Source organism: Pongo abelii, chromosome 6 (assembly GCF_028885655.2).
Source record: "Pongo abelii isolate AG06213 chromosome 6, NHGRI_mPonAbe1-v2.0_pri, whole genome shotgun sequence".
In the NCBI taxonomy this organism is placed as follows: Eukaryota; Metazoa; Chordata; class Mammalia; order Primates; family Hominidae; genus Pongo; species Pongo abelii.
Window position 1 is genome coordinate 27,698,298 of NC_071991.2, and position 20,722 is coordinate 27,719,019.

At 43.4% G+C, this 20,722-nt stretch overlaps 1 protein-coding gene across 1 annotated transcript in view; it reads left to right on the plus strand.

Annotated features, from left to right (window-relative positions):
• Positions 1-274: 274 nt before the first annotated feature.
• ZNF713 (zinc finger protein 713) overlaps positions 275-20,722 on the plus strand; it is a 47,678-nt gene continuing 27,230 nt past the window's right edge. The window contains exons 1-2 of the mRNA XM_054560538.1: positions 275-366; positions 18,802-18,858. Coding sequence (XP_054416513.1) covers positions 18,811-18,858 — 48 coding nt within the window. The 5' untranslated portion in view covers positions 275-366; positions 18,802-18,810. The remainder of the gene's footprint in view (positions 367-18,801; positions 18,859-20,722) is intronic.

Here is a 20,722-nt window from a genome sequence, read left to right on the forward strand (position 1 = left end):
TGGGAAGGCTCGAGGTCGCGGCCCCCGGAGTCCGCATAGCCCGGATGAAAAGCAGACCCGGGGAAGCTGGTGAGAGTCAGGAGCCCCGGCGATGAGGGTTGCGATGAGGGAAGCAGGCTCGGAGCGCCGCCGGCGCATGCGTATTGTGGATCTGAGGCCAGCGCCTTGCGCCGCCATTGCGGGGAGGCTGTTCTCAGAGGAGGCCTGGCGCGCCGGTGGCTGGACCGGCCCCAGGAGCCCAGTCACCGGGCGTCATTGGCTTAGGCGACGGGGCCCTCGGCACCTTCTCCCGCCCGGGTCCACCCCGGCGGCGGCGGCGGCGGCGTCAGGGGGCGGAGCCTCCCGGAGCGCCTTTTGTCTGCGGAGGTGAGTGCGCGCCGGGAGGCAGGAGGCGGGAGGCAAGAGGTGGGAGGCGGGAGGCAAGAGGTGGGAGGCGGGAGGCAAGAGGTGGGCGGCAGGAGGCGGGGGAGGGGCGGCCGCTGTCCCCACTGTCCCGGGGTTCCTGTCACCCGCCCCGTGTCCCTTTCGGATTTTTGGTCTTTTATAGGAAGGTCTTACCCGTTCCAATATTATAAACACATTGTCCTCTACTATCTGGGAATGACTCTGAGGCTGAAAAAAAATTTGCAGTTTATTTTTGGGCAAGCGTCCATAGGTGTCATTTTGGGGGAAAGTTTTTCCTCATCTCAGGATTATGCAAACGTTCGCCTTTATTTTCTTATAATACGTTTAAAGAATTTTTAAAATATTTTCTTTTTCTCCTTTTTATCTGTATTTCATTGAGTATGATATTTGTGGTAAGGGGTTAGGTAGGGATTTACCTTTTTCTCTCATTGCCTTGCCGTTATCCGTTGAGTCACTTTTCCACGGAATTGCAGTGACACTTTTATTACATTTTGCAGGCGTGTATATACTCAGATGTGTTTCTGTTTATTTATGTTTTTGTTTTGAGACAGGATCTCACTTTATCACCCAGGCTGCAGTGCGGTGGCACGATCATGGCACACGGCAGCCTCAAACGCCTGGGCTCAAGAACTCCTCCTTCCTCAGCCTCCCCAGTAGCTGGGACCACAGGTGCGCACCACCACGCGCGGCTTTTTGTTGTTGTTGTTGTTGTTGTTAGCGACCAGGTCTCACCATGTTTCCCAGGCTGGTCTCGAACTCCTGGGCGCAAGTGATCCTCCCGCCTTGGCCTCTCAAAGTGCTGGGATTACAGGCATGAGCCACGGCGTTCGGCCAACTGTTTCTAGATTCTGTCACTGCCCTGACAGTTTCTGCACTGAATATATATACGTACATACATGCGTACATACATACATAGATTTTTTTTCATTTAAAATGTTCAGGCCGGTTGCGGTCCTGTAATCGCAGCACTTTGGGAGGCAGAGGCAGGAGGATGACTTGAGCTCATGAGTTCGAGACCAGCCTGGGAACCATGGCAAGACCCTGTTGCTGCAAAAAAAGCTAGAAAAATTAACCGGACTTGGTGGTGTGTGCCTGTAGTCCCCAGCTACTCAGGAGGCTGAGGTGGGAAGATGGCTTTGGCCCAGGAGATGAAGGTTGCAGTGAGCCAGTCACTGCACTCCAGCCTGGGCGACAGAACCAGACCTTGTCTCAAAAAATAAAATAAATGTTTTAAGCAAATCCCCCTTAATTATGTCCTTTCATATAATGATTTTTTTTTTTTTGAGACGGAGTTTCGCGCCTGTTGCCCAGGCTGGAGTGCAATGGTGTGATCTCCGCTCACCGCAACCTCTGCCTCCTGGGTTCAAGTGATTCTCCTGTCTCAGCTTCCCGATTAGCTGGGATTACGGGCACATGCCACCACACCTGGCTCATTTTTGTATTTTTAGTAGAGACGGAGTTTCATCATATTGGTCAGGCTGGTCTCAAACTCCTGACCTCAGGTGATCCGCCCACCTCGGCCTCCCAAAGTGCTGGGATTACAGGCGTGAGCCATGGTTCCCGGCCTGATCTATTTCTTTTAACTTAAATTGTGAGGCATTTAAAAGATACAGAAAAGTTAAAAAAAAGATAATTTTTTAAAAGGCAGGTTGGAACACTTAGTAGGTTGTAGCAATTAGTACGTTCTAAATAGATAGTTATTCAGTGATGAATATTGGTGGAAAGTCACTCTGTTGCTGAAAACTTGCGGATCCCTGCCGCCATCAGGAAGATGTTCTAGTTCCTTAGCGATGCCCTCAAAGCCCTTTATGATCTTGATATTGCATCTGGCTTTGCCTTACACCCATGCACTTTTTTTTCCCCAAAAAAAAGCAGTTTAATTTGAGAGCAGATTTGTATGTGAATTTCATTAGAAAAGAGGACTATATAAATCTGTATGAGCTATAGTTCCTGTAACATGTTGGTGTCATTTTCAACTGATTGGAAATGTCAGCTGTTAAGACCATGCTTTTAATTTTACCTTAGAGTATTCATCTTTGGTGACTGTCATAGCCTACTCAGTCTGCTATACAATACTGCAGACTGAGTGCAAACAACAGAAATGTGGTATCTCACAGTTCTAGAGGTGGGAAGTTCAAAATCAAAGTGCCTGCCCTGTTGGTTTCCAGTGAACCTCTTTTCTTGGCTTGCAGAAGGGACTGGCTTCTCTCTGTGTCCTCTTCTGCTGGCCTTTGCACTGGGTGCATGCACTCCTGGTGCCTCTTCCTCTTATGAGGACACTACTGCTATTGGATTAAGACCCCACCTTTATGACCTTATTTAACTTTAATTACAGGCCCAGCACAGTGGCTCAACCTATAATCCCAGCACTTTGGGAGGCCGAGGCAGGTGGATCACCTGAGGTCAGGAGTTCTAGACCAACCTGGCCAACATGGTGAAACCCCATCTCTACTAAAAATACAAAAATTAGCCGAGTGTGGTGGTGGGTGCCTATAATGCCAGCAACTTGGGAAGCTGAGGCAGGAGAATTGCTTGAACCCGGGAGGCGGAGGTTGCAGTGAGCCGAGATCACACCATTGCACTCCAGTCTGGGCAAGAGAGAGAGACTCTGTCTCCAAAAAAAAAAAAAAAAATTACAACCTTTAAGGCCCTATTTCCAAATAAAGTCACATTGGGGGTTAGGACTTCAACATATTAATTTGTGGGTGTGGAATATAATTTAGTCCATAACAGTTACAATATCAAAATGAAGATTAAAACTGCCTCAATTAAATCATTATTACAAGAAAAAAAAGTATCCCTTAAAAGAATTCTATATAAAGATATAAGAAGAATTATCCTGGTATCACAGATACACAGGAGAATCAAATATTAAGGAGAGGCTGGATGTGGTAGCTTATGCCTGTAATCCCAGCACTTTGGGAGGCCGAGGTGGATGGATCATTTGAGGTCAGGAGTTTGAGACCAGCCTGGGCAACATGGTGAAACCCCATCTCTTCTAAAAATACAAATATTAGCTGGGCATGGTGGCACGTGCCTGAGGCAGGAGAATTGTGCTTGAACCCTGGAGGCAGAGGTTGCAGTGAGCCTGGATTGTGCCACGGCACTCTAGCCTGGACAACAGAGTGAGACTCTGTCTCAAAAAAAAAAAAAAAAAAAATTAAGGAGTGTGCCTACTCCCACACATGCTTGGAACAATTCCTAGCATAGATTAAGGTTTTAAACTGTTAAGTTTTGAATGAACACTAAATGAAAAAGTTACTATTTGATTAGTTCATCAGCAAATAAATGTGGACAGTTAGAAGTTTATATACAGGAACTAAGGATTCAGTTTCAACTTTCTAATATAAATATGAATGAAATTAAAGCTCAGTCTAAATACCTTTCCAAAGTCACATGGTTATTTAATAGAAAAATTGTGTCTACATTTACGCCTGCAAAATGTAATTTTTATTTCATCCACACTAGTTCATGATATATAATGGTTTGCAGGAACAAAAGTATAATGTGACTTGCAAGGCAAAGTATGGAAATAGAAATCAGGAGAGAAAAAAGATTAAGAGAAATGATGTCCACTTATTTAATAGAAAAAAAATTAAATTATAGAAAAAAATTGTGTCGAGACCAGCCTGGGAAACATGGTGAGACCTGGTTGCTAACAACAACAACAACAACAACAAAAAGTCGCACGTGGTGGTGTGCACCTGTAGTCCCAGCTACTGGGGAGGCTGAGGAAGGAGGAGTTCTTGAGCCCAGGCGTTTGAGGCTGCCGTGTGCCATGATCGTGCCACTGCACTACAGCCTGGGTGATAAAGTGAGATCCTGTCTCAAAACAAAAACATAAATAAACAGAAACACATCTGAGTATATACACGCCTGCAAAATGTAATTTTTATTTCACCCGCACTAGTTCATGATATATAATGGTTTGCAGGAACAAAAGTATAATCTGACTTGCAAGGCAAAGTATGAAAATAGAAATCAGGAAAGAAAAAAGATTAAGAGAAATGATGTCCACTTATTTAATAGAAAAATAATTAAATCATAGAAAAAAAGTAAATCTCAACTAAGATGGACTGTCATCTATGAATCTAAAGTGGGAAGTAGTAAACCCCTGTTTATAAAAATCACAAGTGGCTGGGTGCAATGGCTCATGCCTGTAATCTCAGCACTTTGGGAGGCTGAGGTGGATGGATCATGAGGTCAAGAGATCGAGACCATCCTGGCCAACACAGTGAAACCCCGTCTCTACTAAAAATACAAAAAGTTAGCCGGGCGTGGTGTCGCGCGACTGTAGTTCAGCTACTTGGGAGGCTGAGGCAGGAGAATCGCTTGAATCTGGGAGGTGGAGGTTGCAGTGAGCCAAGATCGCACCACTGCACTCCAGCCTGGGCGACAGAGCGAGACTCCGTATCAAAAAAGAAAAATATCAGCAACAGAAAAGCACATAGATAGAGCAAGCTCCAAGGTCCAGGAGAGACCAGGTGCAGGCTTACCATTGTCCTCGCTCTCTGTGGAATTTTACAGATAACATTTAAATCTCCCAGGAACAGGTTGGGCGCTCATGCCTGTAATCCCAGCACTTTGGGAGGCCGAGGCAGGTGGATCACTTGAGGTCAGGAGTTCAAGACCAGCCTGACCAACATGGAGAAACCCCGTCTCTACTAAAAATACAAAATTAGCCGAGTGTGGTGGCGCATGCCTGTAATCCCAGCTACTCAGGAGGCTGAGGCAGAAGAATCGCTTGAACCCAGGAGGCATGGGTTGCGGTGAGCCGAGATCACGCCATTGCACTTCAGCCTGGGCAACAAAAGCGAAACTGTGTCTCAAAAAAATAAATAAATAAAAATTAAAAAGGCCGGGCATGGTGACTCACGCCTGTAATCCCAGCACTTTGAGAGGCCAAGGCAGGCGGATCACGAGGTCAGGAGATCGAGACCATCCTGGCTAACACAGTGAAACCCCGTCTCTACTAAAACTACAGAAAAATTAGCCGGGCGTGGTGGCAGGCGCCTGTAGTCCCAGCTACTCGGGAGGCAGGAGAATGGCGTGAACCCGGGAGGTGGAGCTTGCAGTGAGCCGAGATCGTGCCACTGCACTCCATCCAGCCTAGGCAACAGAGCGAGACTCCATCTCGGGGAAAAAAAAAAAAAAAAAAAGAGGCCAGGCATGGTGGCTTATGCCTGTAATCCCAGCGCTTTGGGAGGCCGAGGCGGGTTGATCACAAGGTCAGGAGTTCAAGACCAGCCTGGCCAAGATGGCGAAACCCCATCTCTACTAAAAATACAAAAAATTTGCCAGGTGTGGTGGCAGGCACCTGTAATCCCAGCTACTCAGGAGGCTGAGATGGAGAAATGCTTGAACCCAGGAGGCAGAGGTTGCAGTGAGCTAAGATGGCGCCACTGCACTCCAGCCTGGGCGACAGAGCAAGACTCCATCTCAAAAATTAAAAAATAAAAAAATCGAACTACCATGTGATCCAGCAGTCCCACTTCTGAGTAGATATTCTTTTTTTGTTTGTTTGTTTTGAGACAGAGTCTCATTCAGTCAGCCAGGTTGGAGTGCAATGGCACGATCTCAGCTCACTGCAACCTCTGTCTCCCAGGTTCAAGTGATTCTTGTGCCTCAGCCTCTCGAGCAGCTGGAATTGCAGACATGCCCCACACCACACCTGGCCAATTTTTGTATGTATAGTAGAGACAGGGCTTCACCATGTTGGCCAGGCTGGTCTTGAACTCCTGATCTCAGATGATCCACCCACCTCAGCCTCCCAAAGTGCTGGGATTACAGGTGTGAGCCACCACACCAGGACCTGAGTATATATTCAAAGGAATTCAAATGGGTATACCAAAGAGATATCTGTACTCCTATGTTTATTGCAACATTATTCACTGTAGTCAAGATATGGAAGTGACCTAGATGTCCACTGGATGAATGGATTTAAAAAATGTGGTGGCCGGGCGTGGTGGCTCACCCCTGTAATCCCAGCACTTTTTGGGAGGCTGAGGCAGGCAGATCACGAGGTCAGGAGTTTGAGATCAGCCTGCCCAACATGGTGAAACCCCGTCTCTACTAAAAATACAAAAATTAGCCACGCATGGCGGCACGTGTCTGTAATCCCATTTACTCAGAAGGCTGAGGCAGGAGAATTGCTTGAACCTGGGAGGTGGAGGTTGCAGTGAGCCAAGATTGCACCACTGCACTCCAGCCTGGGCAACAGAGCGAGACTCCGTTTCAAAAAAAAAAAAAAGTGTGGTATATATACACAATGGAATACTATTCAGCCTTCAAAAAGAGGGAAATTATATTATTTGTGACAACATAGATGAACCTGGAGGACATTGTATTAAGTTAAATAAGCCAAGCACAGAAAAACAGAAACTCTATGATCTCAGTTAAAACGTGGACTCTAAAAATGTTGAACTTGTAGAGAGTAGAATGGTTGTTACTAGAATCTGGTGCTGTGTGGGAGGGGGCTAGAGAGATATTGACCAAAGGGTACAAAGTTTTAGTGAGACAGGAGGGATAAGCTTTAGTGATCTATTACACAGAATGATGACTAAAATAATAAAATAACAATGCATTGTTTTCTTTCTTTCTCTCTCTCTCATTCTTTCTTTTTTTCTTTTAGAGATGGGGTTTCAACATGTTGCCCAGGCTGGTCTCGAACTCCTGACCTCAAGTGATCCGCCCACCTTGGCCTCCCAAAGTGCTGGGATTACAGGCGTGAGCCACTGCGTCTTGCTGATAATGCATTGTATATTTCAAAATTACTAAAAGAGTAGATTTTAGATGTTTTCACCACAAATAATTTAAAAGTATGTGAGGTGACAGATATGATAATTGGCTGTTCCACAATGTGTATTAGTCTGTTTTCACGCTGCTGATAAAGACATACCCAAGACTGGGCAATTTACAAAAGAAAGAGGTTTAATGGATTTACAGTTCCAAGTGGCTGGGGAGGACTCACAATCATGGTGGAAGGCAAGGAGGAGCAAGTCACATCTTACATGGATGGCAGCAGGCAGTGAGAGAGGGAGAGAGCTTATGCAGAGAAACTCTAGCTTATAAAGCCATCAGATCTCATGAGACTTATTCACTATCATGAGAACAGCATAGAAAAGACCTGCCCACATGATTCAGTCACCTCCCACTGGGTCCTTCCCACAACATGTGGGAATTCAAGATGAGATTTGGGGTGGGGACACAGCCAAACCACATCAACAATGTAAATATATATTAATGTATCACATTATACTCTATAAATGTGTACAATTATTTATTTGTCAATTAGAAATTTAAAAAAATTTTTAAGTCACCAATGTCTAGTAGTTTAATCAATCTTGACTATATAATGCACCCTCCATAGAAACACTAAAAAAAGGAGTCTGGAGAACTTCCAGATTGGTGAACACATACAGGTGCTGGAGGTTGCCATGCCCAGAGAGGGCATGGAAGCTCTGCACCCACCAACCCTCCACCCCTTGCCCAATTTACCTCTTACATTTGGCTGTTCCTGAGTTAAGTGAACATGAAGGATTTAACCTTCATTAAACAGATCACATGTTATGATTTCACTGCAGCCATAGTGCAGCTTATTAACTCTACAGAGCAAACCTTTGTATCACTTACTAACACATGACATGTAGTTTGCTGCATCAACTGATGTGACTGTTACAAATGTCAATATGACTGAGCACAGTGGCTCACACCTGTAATCCCAACACTTTGGGAGGCCAAGGCAGGCAGATCACCTGAGGTAAGGAGTTCGAGACCAGCCAGTCAACATGGCAAAACCTCGTCTCTACTAAAAATACAAAAATTAGCCAGGCTTGGTGACACATGCCTGTAATCCCAGCTGCTCAGGAGGCTGAGGCAGGAAAATCACTCAAACCTGGGAGGCAGAGGTTGAAGTGAGCTGAGGTTGTGCCACTGCACTCCAGCCTGGGTGACAGAGTGAGACTCCATCTCCAAAAAATAAAAATAAAATAAGAATGTCAATATATAAGAAGGAATAGAAAACTGATAGGATTTTACTCTTTTGCTAAAATACATTATATCTTTGAGATTATTCTAGTACAAAGTGTAATAAAACTAGATGTTTATTAAACCATTGAAATCATTGGTAAGTATACAAGAGCACTGAAGCATTTAATAGACAAAGTAATGTTAATCTATTGGTTACTTGCTCCTGCATTGTCATGCTGTTATAATTTACTTCATCACCTTGCTATTCGATACATAGTGTGAATTTCTCTTGTCATCTTAACTATTGTAAAGACAAATTTGCATCTTACTACACAATCAAAATGGCATTGATGGTAATGAACTCCAGAGCCTGGGCCTGAACAGGGAGGTGGTCTCTCAGGCTTGATGCTCAGGCGTATAACCTATATCTCTCCATTTTTGCCCTCTCTTAAATATATGTAATGTCATAAAATGCTTTTGAATCTTTTTAAAAAGTGTCAAGCTCATGAAAGACAGCCTAAGAAACTATTACAAATTGGAGGAAACTAAGGAAAAATAAAACTGAGTGCAGTGTATATCCTAGATCAGAGAAAGACCATTAGTGGAGAAAGAACATTAGTGAAATGTGAATAATTTGAGCTAATAATATTGTACCAGTAGCCGGGTGTGGTGGTGGGTGCCTGTAATCCCAGCTACTTGGAAGGCTGAGGCAGGAGAATCTCTTGAACCAGGGAGATAAAGGTTACAGTGAGCCGAGACCTCGCCATTGCACTCCAGCCTGGACAACAAGAGCAAAACTCCCGTCTCAAAAAAAAAAAAAAAAATACCAGTGTTAATTTCTTGGTTTTGAGCATTGTACTGTGGTTTTGTAAACTGTTAACATTAGGACAAGCAGAGTGAATGGTATACAGGAACTCCACTATTTTGCAACTTTCCTGTAAGTCTAAAATGGATTTAAAATTAAAAATTTTTTGAAAATTAAAAAAAGCAAACACCAGAATCCTTTCATTTACAAATTTAGCAAATATTTATTAAGTGCCTTCTATGTGCCAGGCACTGGACATTGAAAATATTAATAGAATAGTTAACCAGATAGACCAGGTTCCTACTGTCATGGAGATTAACATAACACAATGGTGAGGTATGAAGATGGGTTACTAGACAAATAATTACAGTGATTTAAAAAAAAAATGCTACCCATGGCCAGGTGTGGTGGCTCACACCTGTAATACTAACACTTTGGGAGGACAAGGCGGGAAGATCACTTGAGGTCAGGAGTTCAAGACCAGACTGACCAATATGGTGAAACCCCATCTCTGCTAAAAATACAAAAATTAGCCAGGTGTGGCACACTCCTGTAATCCCAGCCACTCGGGAGGCTGAGGCAGGAGAATCACTTGAACCTACGAGGCAGAGATTGCAGTTAGCCGAGATCGTGCCCCTGCACTCCAGCCTGGGCAACAGAGCCAGACTGTGTCTTAAAAAACAACAACAACAAAAAACAAACAACTACAACAACAACAAAAAAAACCTACCTGGAAAAGGAAGAGGTAAATGAGCAACCTCACGTGGTCTGTGATGTCAAAATCTTCCCTGAGACCTGAAAAAGGAGTAGACATTGTCATGGGGGTGGAGGGAGGGCACATGGCACGTTTCAGCACCTAACAGTGGGTCTGTGTGAATGAAGCCTCTGGAGCAAACAAGAGAGTGACTGCAGAGAGCAGAAAGCAGTCAGTCATAGGATTCTTTATGGCTTTCTACTCCAACCTAAGAGTGGCAGGATGCCCTGAATAATTTTAAGTGTGGGACTGATATGATAAGGTTTTTGTCTCTTTAAGATCCCTGTAAGTCAACTACAGAGGAACAAGAGTAGATCTTGGGAAAACCTAAGAAGCAGCAACACGTAAAAGGCAAGCAAAGGAAAAGAGACTAGATCACAGCTCCCTGAGAGAGACAGTGGAAGTAAAGCAAGAGTCACCAGTCACCAGTATCAGATACTGTCTTGGAAGAAGTAATGAGGTCAGGCCAGGCCTGATGGCTCACACCTGTAATCCCAGCACCAGGCCGAGGTGGGTGGATCACTTGAGCTAAGGAGTTTGAGATCAGCCTCGGCAACATGGTGAAACCTCACTTCTACTAAAAATACAAAAATTAGCCAGGCATGGTAGTGTACACCTGTAGTCCCAGCTACTTGGGAGGCTGAAGTGGGAGGACAGCTTGGGTCCAGGAGGCAGAGGTTGCAGTGAGCTAAGATCACACCACTGCACCCTAGCCAGGACAACAGAGCCAGACTGTATCTTAAAAAAAAAAAAAAAAAAAAATGAGGTCCATTGCATGAACAACAACATAAAGGTTTTTGGTGGTCACAACCAGAGCAGTTTCAGCAGAGTACTGAGGGTAGAACAAAAGCCAGACTATAGAGAACTGAGAAATGCACGATGAGGAAGTAGAGAAAGTATTGACAATTTTTTGAAGAGTTACGGCCTTGAAAAAAAGAGAGGATGGTAGTTGCAAAAGGGGTGTATGGCCAGTGAGAGTTTTTAATGTTGGAGAGACATTAAATTATTATTATTTTGAAACAGGGTCTCACTCTGTCACCCAGGCTGGAGTGCAGTGGCTTGATCTCTGCTCACTGTAATCTCCACCCCCTCAGCTCAAGCATTTCTTGTGCCTCAGCCTCCCAAGTAGCTGAGATTACAGGCATGCACCACCATACCCGGCTAATTTTTGTACTTTTAGTAGGGACGGGGTTTCACCATGTTGATCAGGCTGGTCTCGAACTCCTGACCTCAATGATTCACCCACCTCATCCTCCCAAAGTGCTGGATTACAGGTGTGAGCCACCACGCCCAGCCTAATTTCTTTCCTTTTAAGCCACTCTTGTCTTCACTTTCTTCCCTATCCAGTCTAGATCCCACTGTCTAGTGTTTTCTAAGGTAAGAAAGATTTCAGAAGGGGCGTGGCCTCCGAAGTGGATGACTGAATTAGAAAGATGGTGAAAAACATTGAGGTTGAAGAAGTCAAGGAAATGAAAGGCTCCAGTAGTTGTTCTGAACTCTGCCTTGGATCAAAATCACTTGTGGGGCATTTAAAAAATATGTAGATAGCAGATTTTCACCTCTCAGATTCTGACTTAGGAACTCTCGGGTGGAACCTGGATGTCTATGTATTTACATCTGTATATTTTAAAATCACTACATTAGACTCATTACTGCACTAGTGTGTCTAATGCACAGCTCAGACAGAACCACTACACAGGCAGTGAGCTTCACTGGTATTCCTTAGACATGGATTTTGGTATCCATGGGGGTTCTAGAACCAATGTAACAGACATAAAATACTAATTTAGCACACTTTGGGAAAACTACAATTAGGTAATCTCTGGAGCCCTCTTCAGTTTGTACTGAAAAGAAAAATGGATCGGTCTGAGCTGTGAACATTGCCCCACTGCACCCATTGCAGGGCGCACTTGTTTAGAGTCATTTTGTTCCAGACTCACCCATTATCTTCACATTCCTGGAATTTATGATACAAGGAACAATGTATAGCCAATCAATACCTTATGTGATTTTGATGTAGATTTTTGGTAAACAACTCAGGAACTGCTCCTTATTTTCCTTTAGAAATCCACTTATGGCTGGGCGCAGTGGCTCATACCTGTAATCCCAGCACTTTGGGAGACCGAGACGGGCGGATCACCACGTCAGGAGTTCGAGACCCTCCTGGCCAACATGATGAAACCCCGTCTCTACTAAAAATACAAAAATTAGCCAGGTGTGGTGGTGCACACCTGTAGTCCCAGCTATTCGGGAGGCTGAGGCAGAAAAATCACTTGAACCTGGGAGGCGGAGGTTGCAGTGAGCTGAGATTGCACCACTGCATTCCAGCCCAGGCGACAGTGGGAGACTCTGTCTCAAAAAAAAAAAAAAAAAAAAATCCACTTATAACTGCTGTTAATCAGAGTGTAATTTCATGGCAACTTGAACCTATGCTCCCAAGTTGCAGTCCTCAAACTTGGCCCAAATAAGCTCTCCAGTTAGATTAACTTTGCCTCAACTTCTTCCTTTTATGTCAACATACCTAAAGAGGCAGGATTGAGAGTGACTCTCACTCACCACTGGTGTTTCTCTTTGAAAGTGGCACTTGGCACCAGCATGAACTCCCTGTCCTCAGCAATCCCACCAGGTGTTTTGGGTAAGTTCTCCTGAATTCAGACCTCCCATTATTTGGGTGAAGGTGTAGACATTATTTCAGCTGTTTTTCAAATCTTCCCTTTTCCTTAAGAGTGAGGGCTTCAATCTCTGTCTTTGGACAGGAGATTCAGGTCAAGATATCTGCAGAGAACTGCCTTTTTTTTTCTGCCTTTGTCACAGTGGAAAGTTCAGGTCAAGATTTTTCTGCCTCTGCCTCGGGACGGGAGGTTAGGGTAAGGGATTGGCAGTGTGGCACCTATGGTCTCATTTTATACAGCATACTTTTAAGATTGCAGCTGTGTTTTATTTTTGGGGATTGGGGCTTGGTTTTTCATTTGTGACCATCACCAGCTGGGTTTGTGTATGACACTTATGGGGCATCCTCTTGTAAATATCTAGGAAAGTGGACCCACCTAACACGTGGTGGTCATAAGCAGCAGTAGCCAAAATGGGATCCTTTGAAATGTAAAGTAATTCATTTGCATACACAATTAGGGGGGAAAAGCTGGTTTTAGAACCAGACAACCTGAAGAGGAGACCTACTTTAGGTTTGTCCCGGCTGAAATCTGATAAGAGATTTGGAAAGACTTTTTATGTTAGAGCTCTGTGGTCAGAAATCAGCTTAATTAAAAGCCTATATTTAGGTTATAACGTTTTCTGGAGCAGGGAAGGCCTCTCCACTTTTTTCTCTTTTAGATCCTGTTTCTGGGAATTTTTTTAGCCAGCTTAAGTCCCTTTTTAAATGTGTTCCTTCCCTGTTTGTTTCCTATGTTGGCATTTTTGCTGAGAAAAATGTAAAACTTCATTGGCCTTTTTGAAAGCTTTTGTAGCAAGGAGCACTGTGGACGCATTGCATAGCCTGGTATTGTGGTGTTTCCTTCTTTTGGGGGACTGGGGATTAAATATAAAAGTGAGATTTTTGATTTTTAAATACCTAGGTGCACTGCCTTCCAGTTGTGCCTGCCTTTCATGTATTTAAATATTAGGCCCTGGAAACTGCAGATACTTTCTTTGTCCTGTATTCATTAAAGGGCTTCATCCTGAAGTCAGTTCATTCATGTTTCTGCAGAAGACATGATTTCATTCTTTTTTGTGGCTGCATGGTATTTCACCTGCAGGTTTGTTGCATAGACATGTTGCCTAGCAATGTGGTCTGGGTTTCTGATGTACGCATCACTCCAATAGTGAACATTGCACCTAGTAGGTAATCTTTCAACCCTAACCCCTGTCCCACCCTCCCTCCTTTTGGAGTCTCCAGTGTCTGTTGTTCCCCTCTGTATGTCCACATGTACCCATTGTTTAGCTCCCACTTACAAGTGAGAATGTGAAGTCTTTGATTTTCAGTTTCTGAGTTATTTCACTTAAGATAACGGCCTCCAGCTCCATCCATGTTGCTGCGAAAGGCATGATTTCATTCTTTTTTATGGCTGCCTAATATTCCATGTTGTATATATGTTACATTTTCTTTATCGAATCATCCGTTGATGGACACTGAAGTTGATTCCATGACTTTGCTGTTGTGAATGGTGCTGTGATAAACATACAAGTGCAGGTGTCTTTTTTTATATAATAATTTATTTATCTTTGGATAGGTACCCAGTAGTGGGATTGCTGGGTCGAATGGTAATTCTATTTTTAGTTCTTTGAGAAATCTCTATGCTGTTTTTCACTGAGGTTGTACTAATACTAATTTACATTCCTACCAGCAGTGTATACATGTTCCCACTTCTCTCCATCATCACCAAAATCCATTGTTTTTTTTTTTTTTTTTTTTTTGAGACGGAGTCTTGCCATGTTGCCCAGGCTGGAGTGCAGTGGTATGATCTTGGCTCACTGCAACCTCCATCTCCCAGGTTCAAGCGATTCTCCTGCCTCAGCCTCCTGAATAGCTGGGATTACAGGCACGTGCCGCTGTGCCCAGCTAATTTTTGTATTTTTAGTAGAGACGGGGTTTCACCATGTTGGTCAGGCTGGTCTCGAACTCCTAACCACATGATCCGCCTGCGTTGGCCTCCCAAAGTGCTAGGATTACAGGCGTGAGCCACTGCTCCTGGCCAACATCTGTTGTTTCTTGACTTTTTAATCATAGCCATTCTGACTGGTGTGAGATGGTATCTCCTTGTGGTTTGAATTTGCATTTCGCTGTTGATGAATGATGTTAAGCATTGTTTCATATGTTTGTTGGCTGCTTGTGTGTCCCACTTTTTAATGGGGTTGTGTTTTTTTTTCTTGTTGAGTTCCTTGTAGATTCTAGATATTAGTCCTTTGTCAGATGCATGGTTTGCAAATATTTTCTCCTGTTGTCTGTTTACTGTGTTGAAAATTTCTTTTGCAGTGCAGAAGCTTCTTAATTTAAGTCCCAGTTCTTTATCTTTGCTTTTGTTGCATTTGCTTTTGAGGTCTTAGTCATAAATTCTTTGCCTGGGCCAATGTCCAGAAGAGTTTTTCCTAGGTTTTCTTCCAGGTTTCTTATAGTTTCAGGTCTCATGCTTAGGTCTTAATGTAATACATCTTGAGTTAATTTTTGTAGATGGTAAAAGATAGGGGTCCTGGCCGGGCGCGGTGGCTCATGCCTATAATCCCAGCACTTTGGGAGGCTGAGGTGAGGTCAGGAGATCGAGACCATCCTGGCCAACATGGTGAAACCCTGTCTCTACTAAAAAATACAAAAAATTAGCTGGGTGTGGTGGCACGTGCCTGTAATCCCAGCTACTCAGGAGGCTGAGGCAGGAGAAATTGCTTGAACAAGGGAGTGGGAGGTTGCAGTGAGCTGCGATCACGCCACTGCACTTCAGCCTGGTCAACAGAGCAAGACTCCATCAAAAAAAAAATATATATATATAGGGGTCCGGTATCATTCTTCTACATGTTGTCGATCCAAGTTTTCCTGCACCATTTATTGAACAGGATGTCCTTTCCCCATGTATATTTTTGTTAACTTTGTCAAAGACCAGTTGATTGTGGGTAAGTGGTTTTACTTATGGATTAGCTATTCTGTTCCGTTGATCTGTGTGTCTATTTTTGTACCAGTACCATGCTACTTTGTTTACTGTAGCCTTTTAGTATAATTTGAAGTCACATACTGTGATGCCTCCAGCTTTGTTTTTTTTGCTTAGGATTGCTTTGATTATTCAGGCTCTTTTTTGGTTCCCTAGGAATTTTAGGATTGTTGTTTCTAATTCTGTGAAAAATGACATTGGTAATTTGATAGGAATTGTGTTGAATCTGTAGATTGCTTTGAACAGTATGGCCATTTTAATGATATTGATTCTTCAAATCCATGAGCACAGGATGTTTTTTCATTTGTTTGTGTCATCTACCATTTCTTTCATCAGTGTTTTGTAATTCTCCTTATAGAGATCTTTCACATCTTTGGTTAAATGTATTCCTAGGTAATTTTGTGTGGCTATTGTAAATGGGATTGCATTTTGTAAATGGGAATGCTATTGTAAATGGGATTTGCCTTGGTTTGGTTCTCAGCTTGAACGTTAAAAGTATATTGAAATATTACTGATTCTTTTACATTAATTTTTTTCTTATTTTTCAAATATATGTATGTGTGTATATATATGTTTATGTGTGTGTGTATATATGTATATGTGTATTTTTTTAAGCAGAGACAAGGTGTCATCATGTTGCCCAAGCTGGTCTTGAACTCCCAGGCTCAAGCTATCCTCCCACCTCAGCCTCCCAAAATGCTGGGATTATAGGCATGAGACACTGTACACTAATTTGTGTCTTGAAACTTTTACTGAAGTCATTTATCGAATCTTTGGGGTTTTCTAGGTATAAGATCATGTCATCAGCAAACAGAGATCATTTGACTTACTCTTTTCCAGTGTGAATATCCTTTATTTCTTTCTCTTGCCTGATTGCTGTGGCCAGGACTTCTGGTACTATGTTGAATAGTAGTGGTGAGAGTGTGCATCCTTGTCTTGTTCTAGTTCTTAGGGGAATGCTTTCAACTTTTCCCCATTCGATATGATGTTGGCTGTGGGTTTGTCATATATGGCTTTTATTATTTTGAGGTATATTCCTTTGATGCCTGGTTTGTTGAGGGTTTTTTGGTTTTGTTTTTGTTTTTTAAGACAGGGTCTTACTCTGTCGCCCAGGCTTCAGTGCAGTGGTGTGATCTTGGCTCACTGCAACCTCTGCCTCCCAGGCTCAAGCGATCCTCCCACCTCAGCCTCCCAAGTAGTTGGGACTACAGGCACAAGCCACCACACCCAGCTAATTTTTGTATTTTTTGTAGAGACAGGGCCTCATCATGTTGCCCTAGCTGGTCTCAAACTCCTGGCCTCACGTGATCTGCCTGCCTCGGCCTCCCAAAGTGCTGGGATTACAGACATGAGCCACCGTGCCTGGCTCCACTGCGCCCCAGCTTCTACCCGTGGTTTCTCTGACAGGTTCCAGCACTCTTCCCTCAGCCTTCCCCTCCAGCCACGGTCATTCTCACCTGTAACTTTGGTTCTTTCTGCAGACAACGGGCTCTGCCATCTCTAGTCGTCCATCTTGGGGAAAAACCCATCTGCTTCTCCTGACTGTGGGGTTTCTTCCAAGCTTATGCTTGGGGAATGAAGAACCTATTTCTTAAAGTGCTTTTAAATCACTCCTGAAAGGTCTGACTCTTAATGAAGGAGTTTTGAAATGTTAGATTCCTGCCATGCTTGGGCCGTGAATGGCTGCCTCATCTCACAGGACCATTTCACTGGAACTGCGGCTTTCTCTTTTAAAAAATTGCTCCTCAGAATGGCTTCTTTCTTTATTTCCATCACTCACATTTTAAAATAGATTTCTCAGGTCAACCTTTGTGAACAGAAAAAGATGTATTCCTTCATGATTATTAGCAAATAATAATACAATCTTACTCTGTTGTTGAAACATGTGTTTTTCCATCCTTCTAAAGAAAACAGTCACTGTTTCTCGAGGCAGAGAGCATGTGTTCTCTGTTATAGAAAAGGTAAGAAAAGGACTGAGGCTGAATTTGTTGTTATTGACACATGTACACCTCTGCCTTTTGTAATGTGTGAATCTGAGAAATTCTAAAAGTGCTTTTTGATTCAAGAATGCCACACCTTACTGTGCTCTGTCTGTGTGAAGAATAGTTTGTATGTCTCCTTACAGACTCTGTAAGCCCCTAGGTGGCTGAGACTGCTGGATTTCTTCTGCTGACCCTAGTGCATCTCATTACAGGTCTTCAACCTAAAATTCTATCTTACAAGATCCTTGCCAGGATTTAAGGATCTTGAATACCATAGTGAAGTCTGTACATGAAGAAGTGATGCTTTTAGGGAGGAAAAAAAAGGTAATACCAACCTTCAAGAGCCCCTACATCTCAGCTCGGCATAAACAAGGCAAGATTCTGAGAGTGGCCGCCTCTGGAAGCAGAAATTATTCTTGTGGCTATCCATTGGCTCCTGAGGCTCTAATCAGAGATGGGGCTCCTTTAATACCAGGGAGTGGCTATTGCCCATAAAGTACTGGACATCAACTTTCAAGAGCAGCCCCAGCTCCTGAAGCTGCTGGTCCTGGTGCATCTCCTGACTTTAATGTAGAAGATAGCAGAGCTTTGGCGACGTTGCAACATAAGAATTGCAGAGAGGTGTAATCCCAGTAGAAGACTGAATCGAGAGACTCAAAAAGGAAGGTAAACACTCGGAAAAATGAGAATAGTGACGTCTCCTTTGCATATTGGAAGGATCACCTTAGGAGAGAGGAGAGGCAGATCTCTGGAGTATTCACTTTGGGGTGAATTCATTCCTTGTGGGGATAAAGAGTAAGAATGGGCCCTCACCCATGTGCTCTCCATCGCCTTATCCCAGTAGTTCTCATCTACACTTAGAGTCACTTGGAGACTTTACAATTTAAAATGCTGTTGCTCAGACCCACCCCAGATCAATTAAATCCAGATCTCTGAGTGTAGGGGCTAAACACTGGCTTCTTTTTAAATTGCCATCAGTATTTAGCCAGGGCTGAAAGCCCCTGAGCTCCCCTATGCCACAACAAGGGGAATTGCACCCCCGAAGAGACAGTTCTGCATTGAATTCCCGAATGTCATAGAGGAGTAGAGACGTCACAGCCTTTAGGCTTATGTCTTAGAGGGCTTCTCAGTACTGTCTGCCATACCTACACAAAGCAGAATCTCCAGGATTTAAATTCAGCCTTCGTGTCATATATTAACAAGGTGCTTCTCTTTTTCCTAGTTATGGCTTCTCAGAATGCTGTTTTTTCTCAGGAGGGGAACATGGAGGAGAAAGAAATGAATGATGGCTCACAGATGGTGAGATCTCAGGTAAGTTCAGTTTTCCTCTCCTCTGAAATGCCAGTGTTCTCAGAATGTGGGCACTTTTACTTTTTCACTTCTCAGAAGTGCTGAGTCCCAAAGATCCAGAGCCCAGGAGATTCATGTGACAGATGATACTCTCCACAGCATGTTTTCCATTCACCTATGTAGCTCTTTCTAGCTCTTCACTCCTTCCAGCGTTTTCACCAGACTCAATTTCATGAATTCATGCCTGTGCTGGATGCTGTGAAGAAAACAAAAGAAAACAATGGACTGTCTTTTAATCATCCTTAAATAGCTCACTAAAATTTAAACAATGCTTGCATTCTCTGTGTAAACACAGTGACTGATGCCCAGGCCCTAGGACTGCTTGGAGCTAATGGGATTAATAAGAATGCCTGAGGGTAACATCTATCACAAATTAATGTTTCCCAAGCATCTTCTGTTGTATCTCTTCCAAAACCTGTTTAAGTCCGTTATGATTCCTTTTTTTTTTTTTTTTTTGAGACGAAGTCTCGCTCTGTTGCCCAGGCTGGAGTGCAGTGGCGCGATCTTGGTTCACTGCAACCTCCACCTCCTGGGTTCAAGTTATTCTCCTGCCTCAGCCTCCTGAGTAGCTGAGACTACAGGTGCCCACCACCACGCCCGGCTAATTTTTTGTATTTTTAGTAGAGATGAGCTTTCACTGAGTTAGCCAGGATGGTCTCGATCTCCTGTCCTTGTGATGCACTCACCTCAGCTTCCCAAAGGGCTGGGATTACAGGTGTGAGCCACCACACCTGGCCTAAGTCTGTTATGATTCTATAATCTGATTCGGTATTATGTAAACTGATGAGTATGAGTGCAACAAGAGTTGTTTGTATGAAAACTAGTCGAATGCTTTGGAAGGAGTTGATAAATGCTGTCACTTTTTAAAAATTGCTATCAAATTAGGTGTTAGCAATACTACATCACTGAAGAAAAATTATAAAACTCTCAGGATTCCTCCACAAATATTATTTGCCACGTGTCAGTTGCTTGTGTAACTGACTTGTGAAACTGCTTCATGAAACAGAAACTGTTGCATTATAGGTATGAGCACCCAGTCTTTAAAATCACTCATAGAAAAGGCTTAGCGGGCTGTGCAGGGGCTCATGCCTGTAATCCCAGCACTTTGGGAGGCTGAGGTGGGCAGATCACAAGGTCAGGAGTTCCAAGACCAGCTTGACTAATATGGTGAAACCCCGTCTCTACTAAAAATACAAAAATTAGCCAGGCGTGGTGGTGGGTGCCTGTAGTCCCAGCTACTCGGGAGGCTAAGGCAGGAGAACGACTTGAACCTGGTAGGCAGAGGTTGCAGTAAGCCGAGATTATGCCACTGCACTCCAGCCTGGGCAACAGAGCGAGACTCCATCTCAAAAAAACAAACAAACAAACAAAAAACAGGCTTAGCTTTATTTCCAAAGATGAGAAAATGAATGCACATTTATATGTTTTAAATTAAAATAAAATATTTAAAATCTCTTTTATGGATCGCTAGTTTAGCCATCTTTTTTGCTTAACACATCAGATACTGGTCTCAATTGCTTCAGATAGGATTTCTATCATTCCAAGTATATGTGATAATCATTGTCCTTATGTAGCCAATAAACTCATTGAAGGGGATTTTTTTGGTTTGTTTTTTGTTTTTTGTAGAGACAAGGTTTCACTGTGTTGCCCAAGCTGTTCTCAAACTCCTGGGCTCAAGCCATCCTCCCAGGGATTGCAGGTGTGAGCCACCACACGCAGCATGGGGAGCTTGTTAAAACCCACATCACACAACTAATATTCAGAAATGCGTAATGTTGGATGCTGCTGTGAATGCAAAAGACAACAAATACAACAGGTGCTGGGA